The 25,829-nt window shown below is 40.2% G+C and overlaps 1 protein-coding gene across 5 annotated transcripts; it reads left to right on the top strand.

The window, feature by feature from the left end:
- The first annotated feature begins 5,995 nt into the window (after positions 1 to 5,995).
- Positions 5,996 to 25,695, top strand: PRPF3 (pre-mRNA processing factor 3). 5 transcript variants are annotated; one of them, XM_046683466.1, is made up of 17 exons: positions 6,123 to 6,139; positions 7,341 to 7,435; positions 8,318 to 8,507; positions 9,182 to 9,312; positions 11,373 to 11,519; positions 13,103 to 13,186; positions 13,381 to 13,601; positions 14,542 to 14,848; positions 15,522 to 15,688; positions 16,711 to 16,790; positions 18,234 to 18,377; positions 18,885 to 18,984; positions 19,157 to 19,270; positions 20,834 to 20,952; positions 21,241 to 21,324; positions 22,657 to 22,718; positions 25,357 to 25,695. In XM_046683466.1, the coding sequence occupies exons 3-17, from the start codon at positions 8,363 to 8,365 to the stop codon at positions 25,501 to 25,503; spliced, it is 2,052 nt and encodes a 683-aa protein (XP_046539422.1). In that variant the 5' UTR covers positions 6,123 to 6,139; positions 7,341 to 7,435; positions 8,318 to 8,362; the 3' UTR covers positions 25,504 to 25,695. The 5 variants fall into 5 exon arrangements, with proteins under 5 accessions (XP_046539420.1, XP_046539419.1, XP_046539422.1 ...); XM_046683465.1 differs by having other exon boundaries at positions 6,128 to 6,230; XM_046683464.1 differs by lacking the exon at positions 7,341 to 7,435 and having other exon boundaries at positions 5,996 to 6,139.
- Positions 25,696 to 25,829: the final 134 nt, after the last annotated feature.

Below are 25,829 nucleotides of genomic sequence, written 5' to 3'. Positions count from 1 at the left end.
TTTTTTTTTTTTTTTGCTGAGGAAGAGTAGCCCTGAGCTAATATCCATGCTAATCTTCCTCTACTTTATCTGTGGGACGCCCGCCACAGCATGTCTTGACAAGCTGTGCATAGGTCCACACCCAGGATCCAAACTGGCGAACCCCAGGCCTCCAAAGCAGAATGTACAAACTTAACCCCTGCGCCACCAGCCTGGCCTCTCTATTTTCTTTTTGTATCCTGAGTTTACCTTTATAAATTTGCTTCTGTAATAGTAGTTTATTTCTATAATATGTTGTGATTTATTGCTTATTTGTCTTTCTCCCTTCATTAGATTTTCAGTTACCTGAAGGTTAAGTCTTTGGTTTTTTTATCACTATATTCCCAGCACCTAGTATAATACCCAGCATTTAAATGCTTAGTAAAGATTTCTCGAAGGAATATATAATAGCAATGATCTACTGAGTGTTACTATGTACCAGGCACTGTACTAAATTTTTTTTATTGTGATAAAATACATATAACATGAAATTTACCATTTTTAAGTGTACAATTCATTGGCGTTAAGTATATGCACAATGTTGTGTGACTATCACAATTATCTATTTCCAAAACTTTTTCATCACCTGAAACAAACTGTAATCATTAAGCAATAATTTCACACCCCTCCTCTCCACAGACCCTGGTAGCCTCTACTCTACTCTGTCTCTATGTATCTATTCTAGATACCTCATATATGTAGAATCATACAATATTGGCCCTTTTGTGTCTGACATATTTCACTTGGCATATTTTCATGGCTTATCCATGTTGTAACATGCATCAGAAATTCATTCCTTTTAATGGCTGAATAAGATTCCATTGTATGGGGGGCCAGCCCCATGGCCGAGTGGTTAAGTTCACCCGCTCTGCTTTGGTGGCCCAGGGTTTCACCGGTTCGAATCCTGGGCGTGGACGTGGCACTGCTTGTCAAACCATGCTGAGGCGGCATCCCACATGCCACAATTTAGAAGGACCCACAATTAAAAATATACAACTATGTACCAGGGGGCTTTGGGAGAAAAAGGAAAAATAAAATCTTTAAAAAAAAAAAGATTCCTTTGTATGTATATACCACATTTTGTTTATCATTCATCTGTCAGCGGGACATTTGGGTTGCTTCCACCTTTATCTATTGTGAATAATGCTGCTGTGAACATGGGTGTACAAATATCTCTTTGAGACCCTGCTTTCAGTTCTTTTAAGTATACCCAGAAGGAGAATTGCTGGATCCTGTGAGAATTCTTTTTTTTTTAAGATTTCTTTTTTTTCCTTTTTCTCCCAAAGCCCCCCAGTACATAGTTGTGTATTTTTAGTTGTGGGTCTTTCTAGTTGTGGCATGTGAGATGCTGCCTCAGCATGGCTTGACAAGCGGTGCCATGTCCATACCCAGGATTCAAACCGGTGAAACCCGGGGCCGCCGAAGCAGAACTTAACCACTGGGCCATAGGCCTGGCCCCCGGGAATTCTATTTTTTATTTTATTTATTTATTTTTTGCTGTTATTGAGTGGAGTGTTTCATAAATGTCAACCAGGTCACTTTGGCTGATAGTGTTGTTCACGTCTACTATATCCTTGCTAATTCTCTGCCTACTTGTCTTATCAGTTATTGAGAGAAGGGTATTAAAATCTCTGAGTAGAATTGTGGATTTGCCTATTTCTCCTTGTAGTTTATCAGGATTTTTCTTTTTGGTTTTGGGTTTTTTTTTGGAGGAAGATTAGCCCTGAGCTAACATCTGCTGCCAATCCTCTTTTTGCTGAGGAAGCCTGGCCCTGAGCTAACATCCATGCCCATCTTCCTCCACTTTATATGTGGGATGCCTACCACAGGATGGCTTGCCAAGCAGTGCCGTGTCCGCACCCGGGATCCAAACTGGCGAACCCCGGGCCGCCGAGAAGCAGAACGTGCGCACTTATCCGCTGCGCCACCTGGCCGGCCCCCTATTTTTAATTTTTTGAGAAACCACCATACTGTTTTAGATAGTAGCTGCATTATTTTACATTTCCACTAATAGTGCACAGGGTTCCAGTTTCTCTCCATATCCTCACCAAAACTTGTTATTTTCTGGGGTTTTTTGATAGTAGCCATCCTAATGGGTATGAGGTGGTATCTCCTTGTGGGTTTTCTGTGTGTGTGAGGAAGACTGGCCCTAAGCTAACATCTGTTGCCAATCTTTCTCTTTTTGATGAGGAAGATTGTTGGTGATCTAACATCCGTGCAAATCTTCCTCTATTTTTTGTGGGATGCCATAACAGTGTGGCTTGACGAACAGTGCTAGGTCCACGCCTGGGATCCAAACCTTCGAACCCTGGGCTGCTGAAGCGGAGCACACAAACTTAATCACTATGCCACTGGGCCAGCCTCTCCTTGTAGTTTTGATTTGCATTTTCCTGATGACTAATGATATTGAACATCTTTGCATATGTTTATTGGCCATTTTTGTACCTTCTTTGGAGAAATGTGTATTCAAGTCTTTTGCCCATTTTTTTTTTAAAGATTGGCACCTAAGCTAACATCTGTTGCCAGTCTTTGTTTTCTTCTTCTTCTTCTCCCCAAAGCTCCCCCACTACATAGTTATATATTCTAGTTGTAGGTCCTTCCAGCTCTGCTCTGTGGGATGCCACCTCAGCATGCCCTGACAAGCAATTCCAGGTCTGCATCCAGGATACGAACCCGCGAAACCCTGGGCTGCTGAAGCAGAGCACACAAACTTAACTACTCAGCCATGGGGCCGGCCCTGCCCATTTTTGAATTGGGTTGTTTTTTGTTGTTATTATTGAGTTATAGGAGTTCTTTATACATTTTTAGATATTAATCCCTTATCAGATATGTGACTTGCAAATATTTTCTTCCATTCTGTGGATTGTCTTTTCATTCTGTTGATAGTGTCCTGTGATGTACAAAAGTTTTAATTTTGATGAAATCCAATTCATCTATTTTTTTCTTTTGTTGCTTGTGTTTTTGGCGTCCTATCCAAGAAATCATTGCCAAATTCAATGTCATGAAAGTTTTCCCATTTTTTCTTCTGAAAGTTTTATAGTTTTTGCTCTTAAGTTTAGGTCTTTGACCCAGTTTGCATTAACTTTTGTCTATGATGTGAGGAAGGGATCCAGCTTCATTCCTATGCATAGGAATATCCTGTTTTCCCTGTATTATTTGTTGAACAGACTGTCTTTTCTCCACTGAATGGTCTTGGCACCCTTGTCAAAAATCAACTGACCATATATATAAAGCTTATTTCTAGGCTGTCTATTCTCTTTTGTTGGTCTGTATGTCCTTATGCCAGTAGCACACTAAATGTATTTTATACCTTACACATACTCCTCACAACACTCTTTTGAAGTAGAAATTCTTATTCTCATTTTATAATTGAGGAAACAATCTCAGAAAAATTAATTACCTGAAGGAATTGCAGCTAGTAACTGGGAGACTAAGGATTTAAACCCAAATATCAGAAATAAAATAAATTCCTAGAAAAACATTTCCCTCTGGGAATTAAACCCAGCTGGTTAAAAGCACTGGAAGAAACTTAAAACCCCACAGAATTGGAAGTCATTAACCCATTTAACAGACTTTTTTCTTTGACTATTCTGTGAGACATTGGTGTTAGGTGCTGTAGCTACAATGAGGAAACTGAGGCATGAATAACTTGAGCAACATGTTCAAGCTTCCTCAATTTGTTCTCCAAAGCCAAGTTTTAATCTGTTATGTCATGCTGCACCATCAGGGAAGGGGGGTTTTTGTATGTATTTCTCAAACTTCTTAAAAACCAGCCTTTAGGTACAAAAGTCTTGTGCTCCCTGGGAAATTCCAATAACCTCCCTAGAGAATAACTGTATTTTTCTGGTGAGCCTATCATCTAAGAAAACATCTTGGAATTTTAGTTTCTTTTTCTTAGTTTCCAGAATCTTTAGTTTCTTCTATAGTTTGTAATCTGATATTATGGAATTTTTTTTCATTTCCCATATATGAAATCATGTCATAATGGATTGGACGTGCTTTTTCCAAACTATATTTTGCCCACACACATGCTTTTCAGAATCACTGATTTAAAGGGGCAGTAAAGTTTAGAGCCTCATTTTGAAGAAAGGGAAAAATACAGGCTTATTGCTAGAATGAAGAAAACAGTACTGACAGGTCTTACTCATTTATCATTTATTGAGGCTTTACTGTGTCTGGTACTGTCCTAGGTCCTGGAGATACAAAGACAATATGACACAATTCCTACCCTTAAGGAATTTCCATTCTTTAGGTAAAAACCAGACTTAAGTAGGTTCTGAGGTCTGCAAGTTCTACTGCTGAAAAAAGATTCATTCTTTAATTCAACAAATATTTATTAATATAATTGCACCAGGTGCTACTGTAGGCATTTAAGATATATCAATGACAATGATTTCTGCCTTTAAGGAGTTCACATTCTAGCAGAGGGAGTCAGATGATAAGCAATAAACATAAGTAAGTTATCTAGTACTAGCATGGTAGGTGGTGGTAAGTTCTATGGAAAAAAAAGTATTGGGGGGAACCAAGACTGCTACACAGCCTTCAGAATTAAATAGGGTGGTCCCAAAAGGCTTCACTGAGGTTACATTGAATAAAAATCTGAAGGAGATGAGGGAGCAAACCATGCAGATATCTGGATGAATGACAATCCAGGCAGAAAGCAACTAGTGCAAAGATCTTGAGGTGAAACTATGCTTGGCACCTTCAAGGAAGAAGGTCAGGATTCTGGAGCTGAATGAGTGAAGGAAAGAGTAGTAGCAGATGACATCACTGAGGTAACAGAGTGGGACAGATCTTATAGGGCATTTTACTCTGAGTGATGGAAAGCCAGGGGAGGGTTTTGAGCAGGGGAGTAATATGACCTTTCTGATGTGTTAACATGATCGCTATAGTGCCTACCGTGCTAGTAGTAGATAATTACTTTATGACGAGACTAGACTAATAGGGGACAAAGTGGAAGCAAGAGAAAGCAGTTAGGAGATTACTAAAATAACCGAGCATAAAGGTGATAGTAGTGGAGGTGGTGAGAAGCAGATGGGTTCTGTATATATTTTGAAATAAGGGTCAATGGAACAAAGGAGTCCAGGATGACTCTTAAGATTATTGGCCTGCCTAAGTGTGAGAATAGAGTTGCCATTACCTGAGATGAGGAAGACTGTTACGAGCTGATTTTTGCGGGGAGGTGGTGGTTAGAATCAGGAGCTTAGTTTTCATTAGGTAAGTTTGCGATGTCTATTTTACATTTATGTAAGCAATTGGATATATTGTTATGTATCATGTAGCTTTATTGAACTCTGTGAGAAGCACTGTTTAAAGTGCATTACCCCCAATCACTCTTGTGATCCTCACAGCAGCCATATGAGGTGAATTTTGTTTTCAGGTGAGGAAGCAGAGGGCTTAAGTAACTTGCCTAATGTCACAGCTAATGAGTGAGAGAGCTGGAACACAAATCTAGGCAGTCTGGCTTCAAAGCCCCTGTTTTTACTTCATCATTAAGCAATATTAATTCTTAGGATGTGTGGCACGTAGTAGTAGGCAGTCAATAAATATTCTGTTAATGAATGAAACAAAAGGCATAGAGGGGGGGCTATTTTCAGAGTCCTCCTACACTCATCTTTTTTCTGGGTAATCTCTGGCACCAGTTAAGTAAGGGAGAAAGGTTGAGGGGTGGCTAAGGCTAGTGATCACGACTCTCGGAGGGTTTACTTTTTGCCAGAAAGGCCGCGTTTAGCATGAACGCAGAAGCCCCGCTTTTGGTTCTATCATAAATTCAGTTTAGAGCACTGATTCTCCGCGCTAGGAATACTGCAAGCGGCCTAATTTCTGCTTCAGGCAACATTAACGTTGCAGTAATCTAGTTAGTAGATTCAGCTGGGGAAACCGGAGGAGGCGGGCACTTACCTGGGGAACCTTTAGGCCTCCCCCACGCATGCGCTCCGCCGCCGGGAAAGTGGCTACTACGGCTGCGCGAATCGGCGGCCGGGCCCTCCCCCGTCACATGTTGGGGGACCGCGGCGTGGCGGCGGCTGTGGCGGTAGCGACGGCAGGCCGTAGGGCGGTCGGAGGGTTTCCGGTTCCGGTGTAACGTTCGGGCTCCGTCTCAGGGGCTGAAGTTTGTGAGGTGAGTAGTGGCCCCGGGCCCAGAGAGGGTGTCCTCGGGTCCGAGCAACTGGGGCCAGGACTCAGTCCGAGGAGAGGACCGAGGCATTAAGGTACAGCGGGAAGGAAGCGGAGAGAAGTACAAGGTTCTGTGGGAGAACGGGTTGGAATGAGATTATGGAGAGCAAAAGGGCGGGGGCGGGAAGGGGACGGGGTGGGGAGACCAGCTCGGAGATGAGGAGTTGGGGTAGAACAAGGTGGGGTATGGGGCCTGTCGGAGAGACGGAGAGAGCAGAAAGAGAAGAATGGGGGCTTCAGAGGGGAAACTCGGGTTGTAGCAAAGAAGAGGACGGAGTACGGAAATCCTTCGGAAGATTGGATTCTGCTACCTGCTCATTCAGAAGAGATCCTTCTGCCTTCTCCTTCCACACCATAAACCGCCCCCACCCCCGCCCCAGGCAGTGATTGTTGAACATTTGACTAGTGACAAAGCTAGTTACTGTTTGAAACTTTAATTTTTGCCCACTGACTGTTTAGTTTGCACATCATCTTGTGGAGGATTGGGTTGAACTTGAATACGTTTGTTAGTATAGTGCTTGGGCACATGTTTCATCTGATAGAGTGGTACCTCATTTATTGCTTTGGATTTTCAAGTTACTTGCACTTTCTAGCCTATGATTCAATTCTGGTGGAGTATGAGCCCCCTTAAGGCAAAGATTCTTGTCTGTTTTGTTCGTTGTTGTATGTATCCTCAGCCCCCAGTACACTGCTTGACATTGAGTAGTTATGCAATAAATATTTATTGGATGAGTTAAGTACCCTGTAGGTATGGCAGTTGTCTTCATTTTGTAACATGAGTAAACTGAGGTTCAGAGGAATTACTTGCCCAAAGGCTGGTAAATGGTAGAGCTCGATGTCCAAGCTGTTCACTGTGAGCTCTATTCGCTCTGTACGCTATCTGAATATGCTTCTTTTGAGCAATGCACGTTTAATATGTAGAGATTGATAGGCTATACTGCTATCTCATGATGGGTGAACAGAGCCACCATAGAATTATTCATATAACATATCACTGAGGCACAAAATCTTTCATTCCTGGATTCGTGACTTTAATCTACTAGCTTCGTATGGTTATACCAAAATTAAATATACTCTTTAGCAACAAGTCTCGTAGAGGATAAACCTGCCAGGAATGTAGAAGTTAATCAGACTGTGTCTTTTAGGAGAAAAAAATGTCTTCAAACATCTTGAAAGATTGACTCCCAGATCAAACCCTGAAGTGTGGCACTGCTGGGAGAAAGTTAGCTTGGAAATTGAGGTCAGTGCAGTTTATTGACTTTTAGACACTATGGAGAAAATCAGGGAAATAAAATTTTCTCTGTGCTCTATGAGGAGTTCTGAGATTTAGGTAGGAGGTCAAAATGTAAACATGAATAATGTTTAAGAATTATACTAACTTGCATTAAAAAGTAAAGATTTGTTATAGAACGTCCTTTATGATAGTGTTTTCTCTGCTAAGCCAAAAAGAATAGAGGTGAACAGGGAGAGAGAGAGAGTACATTCAAAATGAGAGTGTTCTTTTCAGAGCTAAGGGATTACTCTTATCAAATCAGCTGACAGAGACCCTGTAGAACATGAGAGAAAATTATCTGAGTACAGAATTCCCACTGGGATGAATATGACTACAGAGAAGTGTGACAGAACATTTTTAAGGATTATGAACTTTCATATAGGATGACTGACCTGGACAAGCCCTCCCTTAATTGCATCCCTTAGAAGAAGGGAAACCTATAGGTCAGGGCGGGGTTAAGGAATGCCTGCCTGGAAGAAGGAGGAATAGAAAAGCTGGCCTCTTGTGGACTTTTTCAGTCTTGTTTTCATGTTATATGTTTATCAGGCTATGACAGGATCAAAAAGCTACAACTCATTTCTCAGACTAGGTTATTCCCAGGGTTTGTTTGTTTGAATTCTGCAGATTTCATCGATCCACTGATACTTACTGAGTTAAGGTTAAAAATCAAACGGAATGTAGTTCTTTCTGCTTTGAAGCGTGGTTTTAGGGAAACTGGCTTGAAATGACGTGGAGGAACTTGCCTAAGGATTGAGAATAGGGGTGGGGAAGGCATTCCTGATGTACTAACTGTTGCCTGGAATCACTTTGGCCTTTTCGTATCCTAACTCTTTCCTGGTTTCTTTATAGGTGCAGTATTGAATCCCCTTTGAGCTATCCTCCTTTTCCCAAAGAATGGCACTGTCTAAGAGGGAGCTGGATGAGCTGAAACCATGGATAGAGAAGACAGTGAAGAGGGTGCTGGGGTTCTCAGAGCCCACAGTGGTCACAGCAGCACTGAACTGTGTGGGGAAGGGCATGGATAAGAAGAAGGCCGCTGGTATGTACCTTTCTGAATCTTTTGACTTAACGTATAGGATGATCTCAAGCACTGCTTTGAACTTCTCCAAAATTCTCTCTATTGGAAGCATCTAAAAAGGTCAGGCCACATTTTATGTTCTCTTGCATTAAAATGACCTAGCCCAAGTGACTATGTTTGCTTTTTCTCTTATTTTGTATTTTTTATACTATTTGTGACATATTTTGAATCTCAGACTGACTTCCTCTGACCACTGTAGTGAGTTATTTAAGTCATATTTACTTAGGAAATATACTAAAATCAGTGGGTAGATTCAGATTGACATCCAGACATATAGAAGTCTTCATAAAATACCTGAAAAAAGTTGTGGGAGGTAGATTTTGTTAATGGTAGTCTCCTACAACTTGCTATTTGGGAAAAGTTAGGGTGATTATTCATCGTAAACTTTGATGTTCAACCTAAACAAGTTGCTCTGGCTATGCTACTTCCTACTCCAAAAAATTAGAACTGTATTTTTACCTCATAGGGCAGGGTCATTCAATGTAAGAGAATTTATGGGGATCCTACAAAGAACTGGAGAAAACATTTCCCTCCCACCTGGGGATAAAATTCCAGTGTTGGTGTCTGTTATATGCCTATTATTGAACTAAGTACTCTTACCTTTTCAACCCTACCACCTCTTTTTCTCCTTTTAGACCATCTGAAACCTTTTCTCGATGATTCTACTCTACGATTTGTGGACAAACTGTTTGAGGCTGTGGAGGAAGGCCGAAGCTCTAGGCATTCCAAGTCTAGCAGTGACAGGAGCAGAAAACGAGAGCTAAAGGTAGGTTTGCAGTTAACTACTCATGAGCTCAGGAGTGTTTTGAATGGTAATAAAGTTACTGAGCTTACCTGGCTTACACTTTGATATCCACTATTGGAACCTAGTATTCAAGAGAGGTGCTTAGACATTAAAGTAGAAGGGATGAATTTGTATTATCACCATCTTATGGTGATGAACTACCCAAGTTCATGGGTTGAAATATTCCAAGGAAACAGTTGGTAGCTTTGTTCTTTTTCATATACGGTTAGTAGTTTTGGTTCTCATGTTTCCCTATGTTTCCTTTTTTTTTTTCCTCCTTACTACTACCTACAAGTTGATTGCGCTAAGATTTTATGCTTTGATTTACTTGAGGCCTAATAGATTGCTTCAGAATGTGACTCCACTGCTACCTAAGCTATAGACTTCATTGTTGCTGCTGTATAGAGGTTTCTCTGCAGTGAATTTGTAGATGGGATATCTTACAACAATTATTATTTTTTATATATCTTGAGAGCCTCCCATTTCCTATATAGCGTATTGCTGGTCATCTGGTCCCATGAGTGGAGTTCTTAAAGGGACTATCAATACTCCCTTACCTTCACTTTTTACTGTGTAATTGGCTGATTGGTCATGGCTTCTTTCCGTAGTAGCAGGGTCAAGTAGCTGATCTTTCCACCTCATTTCTCTCTGTCTCTTTCTTGAAAAGAATTCTTTTCTGTGACTTCCATCAAACTGTCCAAAGTGCTTTTGATACCTTGGCTATCCCATTGCTTTTCCTGAGGCACAAAGACTGTATAAGCAGTGTCTGCTTGCTCCCTGGCCAGGCTGTGGAACCAAAAGAAGTAGAGATTGGTGTGCCCTTTGTTTTTAGGGCATTTCAGGGTGATCAGAGGAATGAGAGGTAGTCCTTGCCTTAAATGAATTTGCAGTTTAAGAGGGGTGGGGGAGCACAAGAAAGCACAGTCACAAATTATAAAATCTGAATAGCAGTTTCATGTAAATTTTAGGGTTGACTATAGAATTTCACACTTATGTTGGATTTTGTTATATTTAAGGGGGAATGCTTGATCCACAGTATACACAGATCAGTAGAGTGAAGATTATGTTATGATAGGACATGCTACTGTATAAGTGTTGAAGGCATGCTGTGAATGAAGTGACTACATTGGGTGGGATTAATAAAAGTGGTTTATTGAAGGAGATATCTAGATAGCCTTGGGATATGGGTCCCATTTTGGTCCATTCAAGTCCCCACCCCACACAATATATTATGGGAGAGTCCTTTTTCTTGAACTGTAGGAGTTCCAGGAAGCGCTCGCCCCTGGCCGAGGATATGTCCTTGCAAAACACGAGCCCTCCTAGTGAAGAGGGGATGTCACCCAAAGCCTACCACCGGTGTGTACATTTGCTTTTTCCCATTGTCCCTTCCAGTTGGCCACTCTTGGTCCTGTTAAATTCACCTTGCAAATTAGTCAACATATTTGAGTTCCCATTGTTTGATGAGAACAAAATGTTATTGGGGAAAACTGAAGAAGAAAGAGAGAGCCCCTGTCCTGGAAGAGCTTAGACTCTAGTTGGGAGAAAGTACTAACATTGAAAGACTTAACACTTGGCAAGCAGAATATCAGCAATGTAATTTTACCTAGTATGAACCAAGCTTAAGTGCTCTTCAGTGCTAAGAGGATGTGAAACAAAAGTTTGATCAGAGTAGGATGAGATTATTAATGAGGAAAACTTCCTGGAGGAGGTGAGTGGTAGGCAGTATTTGGAACAGGGGTTGTGGAAAAGTTGAGGGAGATCATTACAAGTGTGGCAGTAGCATTTACAAAGACTTTGAGATGGGAGCATTTATAAGAACATGGGGATGAAATTTGTTTGACTGGAGTAGGAGGATGATGAAGTTGGGTGAGATGGTCCATTTGGTGGAGGGTCTAGAAAACTGGCTTCTGGCACGTAGCCATTTGCAAGGTTGCATCATAGTCCCCTGGGAAAAGCCACAAAATGCTGATAGGAACTAGGATGATTCTTCTTTTCGCCCATGGGTAGGGATACACCTCTTTTTTCATCTTGGGTTCCTTTAGGAAGTGTTTGGTGATGACTCTGAGATCTCCAAGGAATCATCAGGAGTGAAAAAGCGACGGATACCCCGTTTTGAGGAGGTGGAAGAAGAGCCAGAAGTGATTCCTGGGCCTCCATCAGAGAGTCCTGGCATGCTGACTAAGCTCCAGGTTAGTAATTAGGGACTGGAAGCCATATTTTGTGATTTGAAGAAGCAAAAGATGCATGGGTCCAGATTTATTGTGATCTTGATTTGGATCAGTGTTTAGCGTTGCAGAACTTTAATATCCTGCTTTATGTTTCATTGTTCCTTAATTTAACCAGGAGTATTCTAGTTGAGGGCTCTGGAAATAGCATTTATTGAGCACCGATTATGTGGCAAAAAACGTATGTTACATACATTATTTGCCAAATTGTCTTCATTGGGTCATTGAGGAAATTAATTGAAATCATCAGAACTCAGCTTGATGGCAGAGGAGAAGAATTTCCGAATATAATGCAGAGAAGATGTAATCCACTTAAATAATTTCATATTGACTTCATATTTTTTTAATGGAAAGTATCTGTGTTTTTAAAATGTGCACTGTTAAACAATTTTGATACCACATAAGCAGTAAATATTCTACCACTTAAAATTTATTGGGGGCAAATTGAATATGTAGATATATATGCATGGATTTGCTTATTTATGTATATACAGTATTTCTGGATGGAAAGAAACTGATGATGTTCTCTATAGAGATTAAGAGTGGAAGAATTCACAATATACCCTTTTGCACTTTTTTTGCATTTTGACCTATGTAAATATATCACCTACTCAAAAAATGTTAACAACAAATATTTGTGTGTGTGAGAGGAATACTGGCCCTGAGCTAACATCTATTGCCCATCTTCCTCTTTTTGCTTGAGGAAGATTGTCATTGAGCTAACATCTGTGCCAATCTCCCTCTGTTTTGTATTCGGGATGCCACCACAGCATGGCTGGATGAGTGGTGTGTAGGTCTGCACCCAGGATCTGAACCTGTGAACCTCAGGCAGCTGAAGTGGAGTGCGTGAACTTAACCACTACATCACCGGGCTGGCCCCAAAAAATAAATTTTAAAAATTATCTTGAAGCACCTGACAGCTGGTCTCTTACAAAATTCAAGAAGAGTTATTTGACCATATCCTCAAAAGCTTATTCTGAACTTCTTTAGGACAGAAGAAGGGGTTTACAGAGACTAGGGAGCAGATCTTTGCACTGTCATTTCTGGTTACCCAAACTAGGAATTCAGGGGCCAATAGCATGATTTTTTAAAAAAAGAATAATAATTTGAGGTTCTGTTAGGAGTTTTGCATGCATTATTTAAATACTCACAATAGCCCTATAAAGTAAGTACTGTTTTTACCCCTTTTTCACACTTGCAGGTTTAGAGATTAAATGCCATGTCCAAAGTCACATGGGCATTAAGTGGCAGAGTTAAGAATCAGACTCAGATCTCTCTGACTCCAGAGTCTTATTAAACTTCAAGCTATGTTACTACCTAACATGCCAATCTTGCTTTGAGAAGATGGATTGAAAAATTCCAGTGTTGAACTGTGTAGGCTTAACTTTACTAAATTTTCTAGGCTATGGTACAGGCAGAATATGATGGAATCATACAAAAAATTTTAGGTCTTTAGACCTGAAAGCCCTTTGGGTTTAGGAACCTGTATGGGAGAAATAAGAGAGAAATTAACAGTTTTTTAACTTTTCTTCCCATCTGGAGAACAGATCAAACAGATGATGGAGGCAGCAACACGACAAATTGAGGAGAGGAAAAAACAGCTAAGCTTCATTAGCCCACCTACACCTCAGGTATTGTACCCAGATTACTCTGAAAAGAAGAATCTTGAGCACAGAATTTCTTGCCATTTACTCAACTAAGAGACCAGAGGTGACTGCATGGTCCACCCCACAGTCAGCCACAGTCTATCACTCTGTGTGTGTCTGTGTGATCTGTCTGCCTGTGAAATCCTTCTGATTCTGATTTCTTTTTCTCTATCTGACAGCCAAAGACTCCTTCTTCCTCCCAACCAGAGCGACTCCCAATTGGTAACACTATTCAGCCCTCCCAGGCTGCCACTTTCATGAATGATGCCATTGAAAAGGCGAGGAAAGCAGCTGAACTGCAAGCCCGCATCCAAGCCCAGCTGGCACTGAAGCCAGGGCTCATCGGCAATGCCAACATGGTGGGCCTGGCCAATCTCCATGCCATGGGCATTGCTCCCCCGTGAGTATCTATTTCATGGAACCCCTTGTCGTTTCTGAAGCTTGAGAAGCAATAAATACCTTTGAATGTTATTGATCCACTTCTTCCAAGGAACTGAAATAATTTCTTACATGTGATCAGTAAATACCGATTGAATTTATTGTCTTGCTTTCCTTGTTTCAGAGTTTAATCTTCTTTTTGTAATTGATCAAACTGACATTAAGATTATTCATCTAATATTGGAGCTAGGAAGAGAACCAGGTCTCCTGCTTTCTAACTCAGAGCTATATCTATTAAACCATGTTGAGTGACACCAGATCTGAGAGTTCTCTACAACTGTGTAAAGATGGTAGACTTTAATTTAGCACCTATGATTGATTTGGCATTCCAGTTCTTTCTTTTTTTTTTTTAAATTCTTTCTTTCTTTCTTTCTTTTTTTTTAGGAAGATTAGCCCTGAGCTAACTGCTGCCATTCCTCCTCTTTTTGCTGAGGAAGACTGACCCTGAGCTAACATCCATGCCTATCTTCCTCCACTTTTTTATATACGGGATGCCTACCACAGCATGGCTTTTGCCAAGCGGTGTCATGTCCACACCCGGGATCCGAACCGGCGAACCCCGGGCCGCTGAGAAGCGGAACGTGCGCACTTAACCGCTGTGCCACCATGCTGGCCCATGGCATTCCATTTCTGACTCAAGAATTCAGTAGTAAAGTAGGATAGGATTACAAATTCTCACCAATGTAATTTATAAATTCATTCAACCTGATTGTACTCTGTATTCAAATATCCAGTTTGATGTTTTCAATCAAGATGTTCTTATTCACTGATAGATTTATGTTCCCAAGAATTGTTTAACCTAATTGTCTTTGTCAGGTTTGATTCGTTTTATTTTCTGTTTGTTTTTTTTGTTTGCTTTATTGTTCCATACAGCATTTATTTCTTTGCGGGTTATCTTTCAGGAAGGTGGAGTTAAAAGATCAAACTAAACCTACACCGTTGATCCTTGATGAGCAAGGTCGCACTGTAGATGCAACAGGCAAGGAGATTGAGCTGACACACCGCATGCCTACTTTGAAGGCCAATATTCGTGCTGTGAAGAGGGAACAATTCAAGCAACAGCTAAAAGAAAAGCCGTCAGAAGACATGGAATCTAATACCTTTTTTGATCCCCGAGTCTCAATTGCCCCTTCCCAGCGCCAGAGACGTACTTTTAAATTCCACGACAAAGGCAAATTTGAGAAGATTGCCCAACGATTACGGACAAAGGTATCTGGCTTAGAATATAACCTAGAACTTCGAAGAAGTTAGGAAGGTGACAGAAGGGAAATTGAATACAGTCCTAAAATAGTGTCAACTCAATTTTCTGTGTTTTAGGAAATTAGATAAATAATAAGGCAATGAATAATTTTTAAAATACTGTATTTATTCCTAGGATACTTGGTTTTTAGCTGATTTGTCTTCTTAATTACAGTGTACTTAGGTGGAAGTAAAATTGAGTTTGAAAATTCTCCACATACAACTGACAGTGGAGGGAAAATATTCAAAATCCCTGGGTGAATGAGGAACACTTGTATGGTGTTAAAATTTACTGCAGATAATCCACACAGCTGGAGAGTTGAACTGACTGTGTATTCAATGATTTTTGTTTTCTTGTTTTCATCCTCTCAGAATGAGTTTTTCGTACAACTCCATTTCTGCATGTTTGCTGTAGGCACACATTGTAGGGTCAAGAGATAGTGAGGAGGATGAGATGTATGTAAATCAACTAAGTAAATAATAAAGCAGAATGGCTCTTTCTTCTAAGCTTTCAGAAATTATGAACTCATTGCATTAGGTGTAAAGAGTTCAACAAGGGAATATTTTAAAATCTGGGATTTTACCATGTCTCTGTTTTCTTTGACTTCAGTTTATCTTCCTGCTTGGTTTGTCTTGTCTTTAGGCTCAACTGGAAAAGCTGCAGGCAGAGATCTCACAGGCAGCTCGAAAAACAGGCATCCATACTTCAACTAGGCTGGCCCTCATTGCTCCTAAGAAGGAGCTGAAGGAAGGAGATATCCCTGAAATTGAGTGGTGGGACTCTTATATCATCCCCAATGGCTTTGACCTGTGAGTTTGTTAGTTAATACCTTTCAATAAGGCTAGAGTTTTAATGGGAGAGATGGTACTCATGCATTAAGTAAAATTTTAAGGGTATTAAGTAACTGTACACAAGCTCATATATTTGTAAAGAATACGTTGTATGTGTTATTTTTAGTTTTTTGGGTTAATGTAGAGGAATGGGCACAAATAATCTAAAAGAGCAAATCTGTAAATTTTCTGTTTGCTTTTGTTATACATTGTTATTTGCTTTTAGCATATTTGTTTTCTTAGTTACATTCTTTTGGTACTTGTAATAGGTATTTACATTTCTTAAAGATCCAATCCTAGAATAAGAGCAAAGATTCTTAGTGGATAGGGGAGAGAATGATGAATAAAGCATATATGAAACATTTGGAGAACTTTAGCTCTATCTGCTCCATCAGTGATACCTGGCTTTCGGAGACTGTGTTTCAGCCTTTCCTTACCCTTCTTTTGTCAATCACCGTCTAAGGGAGTTATTGTTACTAATGAGAGAGTGTGGTATCTTTTGGGGTGTTAGGGTAGAAAAAGGTTGAGAATGACTATTGTGGACTGTGCATTCAACCTTAGTGGGACCCATTTTTCTCATCTTGAAAGTTATATGTGGGGCCGGCCCCGTGGCCAAGTGGTTAAGTTCTTGCGCTCTGCTGCGGCAGCCCAGGGTTTCGCTGGTTCGGATCCTGGGTGCGGACATGGCACCACTAATCAGGCCACATTGAGGTGGCGTCCCACATGCCACAGCTAGAAGGACCCACAACTAAAATATATACAACTATGTACTGGGGGGATTTGGGGAGAAAAAGCAGAAAAAAAAAAAAAGATTGGCAACAGTTGTTAGCTCAGGTGCCAATCTTAAAAAAAAAAGAAAATTATATGTAATATAATTACATATTATAGATATGCAAATGCTAAAAAGTGCTAGGACGCATCAGTGTGTTACTGAGACTCCCTTTCTCTTGGAATTGTCTCTACTTACATATCCTGTTTTTCCTTCTTTTCTCCAATTTTAGTACAGAGGAAAATCCCAAGAGAGAAGATTATTTTGGAATCACAAATCTTGTTGAACATCCAGCCCAGCTCAATCCTCCAGGTAACATATAGATTACTCAATCAAGTCTCTAGAGAAATATTATCCAATAGAACTTTGTGTGATAATGGTCATGTTCTCTCTCTGCTGTCTTATGCAGTAGCCACTATCCACATCTGAGTATTGAGCACTTGAAAACTGAGTTACACAAGTACAACTAAGAGACTGAATTTTAAATTTTATTTAATTTTAGTTAATTCAAATTTTAAATAGTACGTGTGGCTAATGGCTACAGTATTGGACAGTGCAGTTCTAGAGCATTGAAGCCTAATCTAGAGATAGCTCACTGATGTATATTAGAAGTTAGGCTTTTGGGGGCCAACCCTGTGGCCAAGTGGTTAAGTTCACGCACTCCGCTTTGGTGGCCCAGGGTTTCTGATGTTCAGATCCTGGGTGTGGACCTAGCACCACTCATCAGGCCATGCTGAGGCGGCATCCCACATAGCACAACCGAAGGACCTACACCTAGAATATACAACTATGTACTGGGGGGCTTTGGGGAGAAGAAGGAAAAAAAAAGGCTTTTGCCATAGTGTTGACTCCCAGCTTCAGTCTTGTACCACCACTGAACTCCTGCCCTTCTTCAGTCATCTTTGACTTCAGCCTTTCTATCATTTTTTTTAGCAAAAAGTCTGTTGGCTCAGTCAAAAGGTATAGGTTTCAGTGTGGCTGTGTTTTTAACCAACTGAATCCTTTGATTGAATCACTTAGAACACAGAATTTCCTCATATGTAGAGATAATATTAACTGATATGCCTTCTTCAAAAATTATGTGGATAATAAAAGATTTTAACACTTTTATCAAATTTGGGATAAACAGAAGGTAATACCTCAGTTAGTAAATTTGTTTGCCAGTATCTCCGGTAAGTTCATAATAATAGATTGAGACCTTAAGGTAGTACAAGGTATAATAATCATTGTATTTTACTTAATCAGGTTCTACTTAGCTGTAATCAGTGTGAATCATTAGAAGAATGTGGGGGGTTTTGTTTGTTTTTAAAAGTTGCGTAAACTTGCTTTTGGAGTCCAGAGGATTTTTCCCAATCCCTATAACTCTAAAATTACAAATTGTATCATGTATGCCAGTGGTTTTCAAATTCTATTCCATAGAAACATTGAGGTTCGGGAGGTGGGATCCCAGTGGGATTCTAGATACCCCCCACCTACGGCAAATCCTCACACAGAGCAACCAGAGCAGCTCCAGTTTTGTTTTCTATATTTGTCACATTTCAGTTGATTAAAAGGTTCAACTGCTTGAAGAAAAACAAGTTAGAACACTACTCATGAAAGATAAGAATGCTTTTTAAAAATATAATGATACTGCCACAGTCACACTAAAAATAACTAAAAACAATTAAACTAAAGGTCCTTTTAATGTGATTGATGTTCACCTAAGTCTCTCTAAAATGGTTATTGCTTTGGTACATTCATTTCTCTGTGTGACAGTTGACAATGACACACCAGTTACTCTCGGAGTATATCTTACCAAGAAGGAACAGAAGAAACTTCGAAGGCAAACAAGGAGGGAAGCACAGAAGGAACTACAAGAGAAAGTCAGACTGGGCCTGATGCCCCCTCCAGAACCCAAAGGTACATATCTTAGAGGCAGGGAAGAAAGGGAGGTAAATTTATTTCTGTAATGTTAGAGGAACTTTAGCATTTCTGTATTTGAGTGCTTTTTGTTTCTCAGAATCATTCAGTGGTATTTTGCTTTCTTTCCTAAATTTTATATCTTTCCTTGTTAAGACAAGTAAACATATTCATTGTAGAGGTCATTTAAGGCTTATTTTTAAGTATTATTGACCTTATAACTCTCTGTTCTTCCTAGAAGAATAATGTTCTTGAAATTCATGAAGATAGTAGTTGCAGTATTTGCATAGAGTTGTTATGTACATAATTCTTAATATTTGAAAAGTGGAAATACAGTTTAAAAACTCACTCCGATAGTTTCCATTATTCAGTAATATTTTGGAGGAAGTGAGTTTTAAGCAGAGATTTGAAATAGGTAAACAATATGAATTGGTAGAGAAGAGATAAAAATTTCCCCAACTGGAGAAGTGACTTAGGAGATTGATTTCTGTTCTCTCTCCACTGCAGTGAGAATTTCAAATTTGATGCGAGTATTAGGAACAGAAGCTGTTCAAGACCCCACGAAGGTAGAAGCCCATGTCAGAGCTCAAATGGCAAAAAGACAGAAGTAAGTGCCATGGGATTGGGTGGAAACCCAGGGCAAGTACCTTTCCCAAACTCTTCTGGGGGATCCATATTTGGAGGGAGGGGAGAGTCCTCCGTTGCTCTCTCTTTCCCTCAGCCCTGCCTCTGATCTTCAATGCCTTTCTCACTTGTGGATGTCCTTCCTGTCACGACAGAGCGCATGAAGAGGCCAACGCTGCCCGAAAACTTACAGCAGAACAGAGAAAGGTCAAGAAAATAAAAAAGCTTAAAGAAGACATTTCACAGGGGGTACACATATCGGTATATAGGTAGGTGTCCAAATTGGGCCAGCTTTTCCCTTAGAAATAACAAAACATTCTCCAAGTGCTTGAGGCAGAATCACTGGTTTAAAGCATACCCAGCATCAACCCCTACTCTCTTTTAATGACCCTAGTGTGAATCAGGAGCTAGTAAATCTTACGCAGTGGTGAGGGTTAAAGACTTACTCTTTTGAGGCCGGCCCTGTGGCCGAGTGTTTGAGTTCCCATGCTCCGCTTCAGTGGCCCAGGGTTTTGCCTGTTCAGATCCTGGGTGTGGACATGGCACCGCTCATCAGGCCATGCTGAGGTGGCGTCCCACATGCCACAACTAGAATATGCAACTATGTACTGGGGGGCTTTGGGAAGAAGAAGGGAAAAGAAAAAAGAGGATTGGCAACAGATGTTAGCTCAAGTGCCAATCTTTAAAAAAAAAAAAAAAAGACTCTTCTATCTCTGAGTTCTTCTTAGTGAACCAGTACTAGTTCTGAAGAATGCATAAATGAATACACTTGTTCAGGCCAAGATGTGAACTAAGGATCATTCATTCTTTGTGAAGCATGAAAGACCCTCTTTCTCCAGGAAGCACTAAAAGTTTGTTTAGTGGCTATATCTTCATCCTGATGTTTTGCAGTAGTCCTTCTATTCCCACTCCAAAATGCACTTTATACACTGTAAATATTTTCTACCTTTGTATTGATTTAATGTTTTCATTGTATTATGTTGAGTACATGAGTATCTTCTATTTTTTAAATTTGCTCATGTTTAGTAACTAGTTCTTTATTATTAAAGTAGTGAATGCTTATTAAGATAAAATACTAAGAATACAGAAGGGCACCTATGAAAAAGTCCCCTTCCTATTCTCTGGTCCCTTAGGACCACTCACTATAGGTAATTGCCACTAACAGTTTTTCATGTATCTTTCTAGAAATTTTTCATGCATAGCATTGTGACTACTTTACATGATAAACATCTAGAGGGCAAAGAATTTGTTGATCTTTATACTGTAAAGAACAATTAGCGGGGCTGGCCCCATGGCGCAGTGGTTAAGTCCAGCGCACTCCACTTCAGTGGCCCAGGTTCACAAGTTCAGCTCCCGGGCGTGGACCTACACCACTCATCAAGCCACACTGTAGCGGCAACCCACATATAAAATAGAGGAAGATTAGCACAGATGTTAGCTCAGGGCTAATCTTCCTCAAGCAAAAATAGAGGAAGATTGGTAACATATGTTAGCTCAGAGTGAATCTTCTTCACCAAAAAAAAAAAAAAAAAAAGGATTACCTTATAAATGTTTTTGGATGATGTTAAGTACCTTTCCTTCATTCTTAGAGTAAATTTTGTTTTCCTGCCATTTGTGGTAAGGTGAACAGTGCTAGACTTTGAAGAAGTATGACAGTGGAAAGACTTCGAGACTCATCACTTCTACCTTTTAAGCATTAGTATATTTGTTTATTCCAAAGGCCTTTGTTTTTAAAGAAAAAACCATTTCGGATCCATCTGTTTATTTGCCATTCCATTCAGGCAGCTCCTGATGCTAAAATGAAAGCCATAACTAAACTTTCCCTTCTCTAGAGTTCGAAATTTGAGCAACCCAGCCAAGAAGTTCAAGATTGAGGCCAATGCTGGGCAACTGTACCTGACAGGGGTGGTGGTACTGCACAAGGATGTCAACGTGGTAGTAGTGGAAGGGGGTGAGTCTGAAAAAATTGAGGGAGACTGTCCCCAGGCAATCCTAGGCCTTGAAGTGATTAGCATGGTGGGGAGAAAGGAGAAAAAGCTAGTATATTAGAACCATATTTATTGCTGGGTATGATATCCTGGGTCTCTGTTTTTGTGTTTTTTGGAGTAGAAGGATCTAAGATGTGGTTCCTGGGATTGCTTCAACTACCACATTAGTGTCTGAGCATTGAATGAGCTCAGAGGTTCTTTCTACCCCATCATCTTCCACACTTTGGCAAAATTTCTCCTTCTGTTTCCAGGCCCCAAGGCCCAGAAGAAATTTAAGCGTCTTATGCTGCATCGGATAAAGTGGGATGAACAGACATCTAACACAAAGGGAGATGGTGAATGGGGGTTAGAGGGGATTAACTGGGAGGTGGGGATGGTATTCTGTCCATTCATTTGTTCCCTCTCTCTGACACTCTTACTAACACCGGCTAATGTTCAGGAATTAGAAAGACTCATTTGGACTATGAGCATGCTAGACGTTCATACAGTATTTATTATATGATCATATGCATGAGTTTTAGTTATTCTTCTGCCTGTCCTTAGGGACCCTTCTACTAGCGAGTTTCCCTGTCTGCCCTGGATCTGGATACTGGATACAAGAGTGTATTTAGTTTGTGAAAATTCAGCAAGCTATGCATCATGTGTGCATTGTCTGTGATACATTATTTTTTGATAAAAAGTTTTTTGATGGATTTAAGGCAAAAAACAAAAGGGTGGATTTTTCAGATCAAAAATTCTCTGTTCAAGAAAATACACTTTACGGGGCCAGCCCAGTGGCGTAGCGGTTGAGTTTGCATGTTCTGCTTCTCGGCGGCCCAGGGTTCACCAGTTCAGATCCTGGGTGCAGAAATGGCACCACTTGGCAAAAGCCATGCTGTGGTAGGCGTCCCACATATAAAGTAGAGGAAGATAGGCATGGATGTTGGCTCAGGACCAGTCTTCCTCAGCAAAAAAAAGAGGAGGATTGGCAGTAGTTAGCTCAGGGCTAATCTTCCTCAAAAAAAAAAAAAAAACAAACAAAAAAACACTTTTCGTTCTTTTGCCCAACTTTATCATATTATATGTATATTTGACATCCTCCTGGCCATTCTTCCATCAATATTTGTTCTTCCCTTCTTTGAAGACCTGAGTGACATGTTCAGAGAGCCTTACTTTTCTTAATTTTGCCTAACTTTGTCCCTCTTAGACTTTTTGTTCTTAAAGTATTTTTGTACCTTACTTAAAGTACAATTCTTACAATAATTGACCTATATTTTATTTTGCTTTGCAAGGTGTTCCTAAGATATTTTCATTTGGTATATCTGCCCTCCTCCTCCATTAGACTTAAAAGTTCTTTGAGAACAGACTTTATCATGTTGGCGTCTGAAGCCTGGCTCTCAAGGTGCCTAGGACAAGTTTTTATTGTTGATTGCTTGTCTTTTATTTATATTCTTATCCCAAGTACCTGGCACAGCTCCTAATACACAGTAAGTGCTCAGTAAATGTTTGTTAAATTAGTTAATATCTCTGCCTATTTAGAGCAACAGAAGACAGTTGGTCCCAATACACAGGAAAGAGTGACAATACTTAAAAGAATTTGGGTAGACTTGAATACTGATTGCTTGGGATCTAAATCTTGGTCTCTAGTCTAAATCTAGAGCAAGATTTAGCTATATTGTCTTTTCCAGATGATGAGGAATCTGATGAGGAAGCTGTGAAGAAAACCAACAAATGTGTACTAGTCTGGGAGGTAGGTTTTGATCCTTTGTTAAACACTGAAGCAGAACTTAAGCTAATTCTTGATTGTTTATACTATTCAAATAGAGCAATGGAATGGTAAAATTAAACAGTATGACTAATCCTTTAAGTAATTTGTGTTTCTTTTTGGAATTCATTGTTAAATGTTTGGCTGCAAATTCTTCCTGATTATATTTTAGTTAAATTGATGAGTATATTGTATATGCCATCTGGGGAAGAGTATGGAAAACTGGTGGCAAGAATACAAATTCTTGACTGAGTTATTTATTTCACAGTCATGGATACAAGACTTGGAAAGAGGGACATGAATTGTTGTGAGATTTTTCTTTGGAACTAGTGAAAGAAGTACTAGACAAGAATATAAAGTTGGGAGTCTGGGCAGTACCACTTCCTAGCTGTGTAACTGGGCAAGACACTTAACATCAAATACTGTTGCTTTGTCTATAAAATATGGATATTATTTTCCCTCCCTATTGTCAAGTTATTTTTTTGAGAACCTAATTAGATTATTATATAATAATACTTTGTAAAATGTGACTAAATCACTCTTCAAATGGAACTTTTTTATGGTTATAGAGTTCTTTCATCTCTGAAATCTTCTTAGCAAACCAGTATTAGTTCTGAAGAATGAATGAATGAGTAGATTAATATGCTTTTCAGGCCAAGATATGAACTAAGGATTATTCATCCTTTGTGAAATGTAAAATATCCTATTTTTCCAGGAAGCATTAACAGTTTCTTTCCTCAGTGACTATATCCTCATCCTGATGTTTTGCAGTAGTCCTTTTATTCCCACTCCAAAATGCGCTTTATACATTGTAAATATTTTCTACCTTTGTATCGATTTAATGTTTTCATTGTATTCTTTTATGTCTGGGGGCATGGTATCTTCTATTTTTTAAATGTGCTCATGTTTAGTTACTAGTTCTTTATTATAAAAGTACATTATTACAAAAGTAGTAAATGCTTATTAAAATAAATTCTAACACAGAAGAGCACTTACTGAAATAGTCCCCTTCTAATTCCCTGATTCTTTAAGACCACTCTTTATAGATAATTACTACTAAGTGTTGTTTTTCTTTTTGTTTTTGTTTGGTGAGGAAGATTGGCCCTAGGCTAACATCTGTTGCCAATCTTTTTCTTTTTTTCTTCTCCCCAAAGCCGCTAAGTATATAGTTGTATATCCTAGTTGTAAGTCATTCTGGTTCTTTTATGTGGGATACTGCCACAACGTGGCTTGATGAGCCATGCTAAGTCTGCGCCCAGGGTCCAAAACAGCATACCCCAGGCCGCTGAAGTGGAGCACATGAACTTAACCACTCAGCCATGGGGCTGGCCCCATTACTAATTTTTTTTTATGTATCTTTTTCTTATCCCAGATTCCTCCAATTTATGCATATAAATTAGGTCATAATAACCGTAATACCTATTTCTCTAAGTCCCCACCTGCATATTTAATATCCCACACCCTTCATCTTTTCCAAATTCTCTTCCATTTATCTGTGAGAGTCCTCAGGAACTGTATCTCAGGTTCAGAAACAAGCCAAGTTCTTCTCTAGCCTCCTTGTTGGAATCTGATCCCTGAAAGCTTCTTGCAGTAGTACTTTATGGCTATCATTGCTGCTGGTGCCTTTGGTGAGAATGCAGTTCCACCCAGTAGTGTAACTTTCCCTTTTTTTTTTTCCCCTTCTTCTCCCCAAAGCTCTAGTACATAGTTGTATATTCTAGCTGTAGGTCCCTCTAGTTCTGCCACAAGAGCTGCTGTCCCAGCATGGCTTGATGAGCGGTGCTAGGTCTAGGCCCAGGATCCGAACTGGCGAAACTCCAGGCCGCTGAAGCGGAGCGCATGAACTTAACCACTCGGCCGCAGGGCCAGCCCTGTAACTTTTTCTGTTGCAGCCCCGCTGGCTTCCATTCCCCACCCAGCCTCACCCCTGTATTGTTCTTTGTCATAGGGCCCCAAAGTCTCCTACTTATATGCAAGATCTCATTAAGTCTTGTGAAAAGAGGCATTGTAGCCTTTGGTTCTCTAACTCCTTTTGTCTTAAAAGCCCAAATCTAGTCCTTGAGGGAGACAAGTTTATCCCATATCATCTTCTGTAGTCCTTCCTGACTTGCTCTTCCACGCCAGTCACCAGAGCACAGAATTCCTCATCTTCCATTCAGTCAAAAAAACTGACACCTTTGTGCATATAAATTCAAGAAAACTCACACAAATATCCAAGGGAGTGGAGGTTAGAATTGCTTTTACCATAAAGTCACGTTCAGCGAGGCACGTTGCTCCACAAATGTAATTGAAGTTTATAAAAGAATGTTGTATCTGATTTAAACTAGAAATTGCAGTGTTGGGGCCGGCCTCGGGGGCAGCGGTTAAGTGCACACGTTCCCCTTCGGCGGCCCGGGGTTTGCCCGTTCGGATCCCTGGTGCAGACATGGCACCGCTTGGCAAGCCATGCTGTGGCAGGTGTCCCACATAGAAAGGAGAGGAAGATGGGCACTGATGTTAGCTCAGGGCCAGTCTTCCTCAGCAAAAAGAGGAGGATTGGCAGTAGATGTTAGCTCAGGGCTAATCTTCCTCAAAAAAAAAAGAAATTGCAGTGTTCTAATTACAGATTTTGTCTCTTTCCCAGGGTACAGCCAAAGACCGGAGCTTTGGGGAGATGAAGTTCAAACAGTGCCCTACAGAGAACATGGCTCGGGAGCATTTCAAAAAGCATGGGGCTGAACACTACTGGGACCTTGCGCTGAGTGAATCTGTGTTGGAGTCCACCGACTGAGACTACTGCAAGCCCTTGCCTCCCCGCTCTTCCCTTTGTCTCTTCAGTCCTGTCCCTTATTCTCCTTCCCAACCCAGCCCCACCTGTGTGTGTGATCTCAGAACTCTGCCAAGCTGACATTGGGACAGAGGGAGAACACCTTGCTCCCTTTCCCAGTCAGCCTGGTGCTGCCCTTAATTCCCCTTATGTGCATATGATTAAAGAGTTATTTTTAAAGTTTGTATGATATTTTTCACACACTCATAGGTATTGGAGTTTGGGTCATCACGTAATCTTTTTTCCAGACTTCTAGCAATTGCTGTGGAAAAAGAAAATTTTGTCATTGA

This window comes from Equus quagga, chromosome 13 (genome assembly GCF_021613505.1).
Source record: "Equus quagga isolate Etosha38 chromosome 13, UCLA_HA_Equagga_1.0, whole genome shotgun sequence".
Taxonomy (NCBI): Eukaryota; Metazoa; Chordata; class Mammalia; order Perissodactyla; family Equidae; genus Equus; species Equus quagga.
The sequence above is the reverse complement of the archived record's forward strand: the minus strand, read 5'-3'. Positions and strand labels throughout refer to the sequence as shown.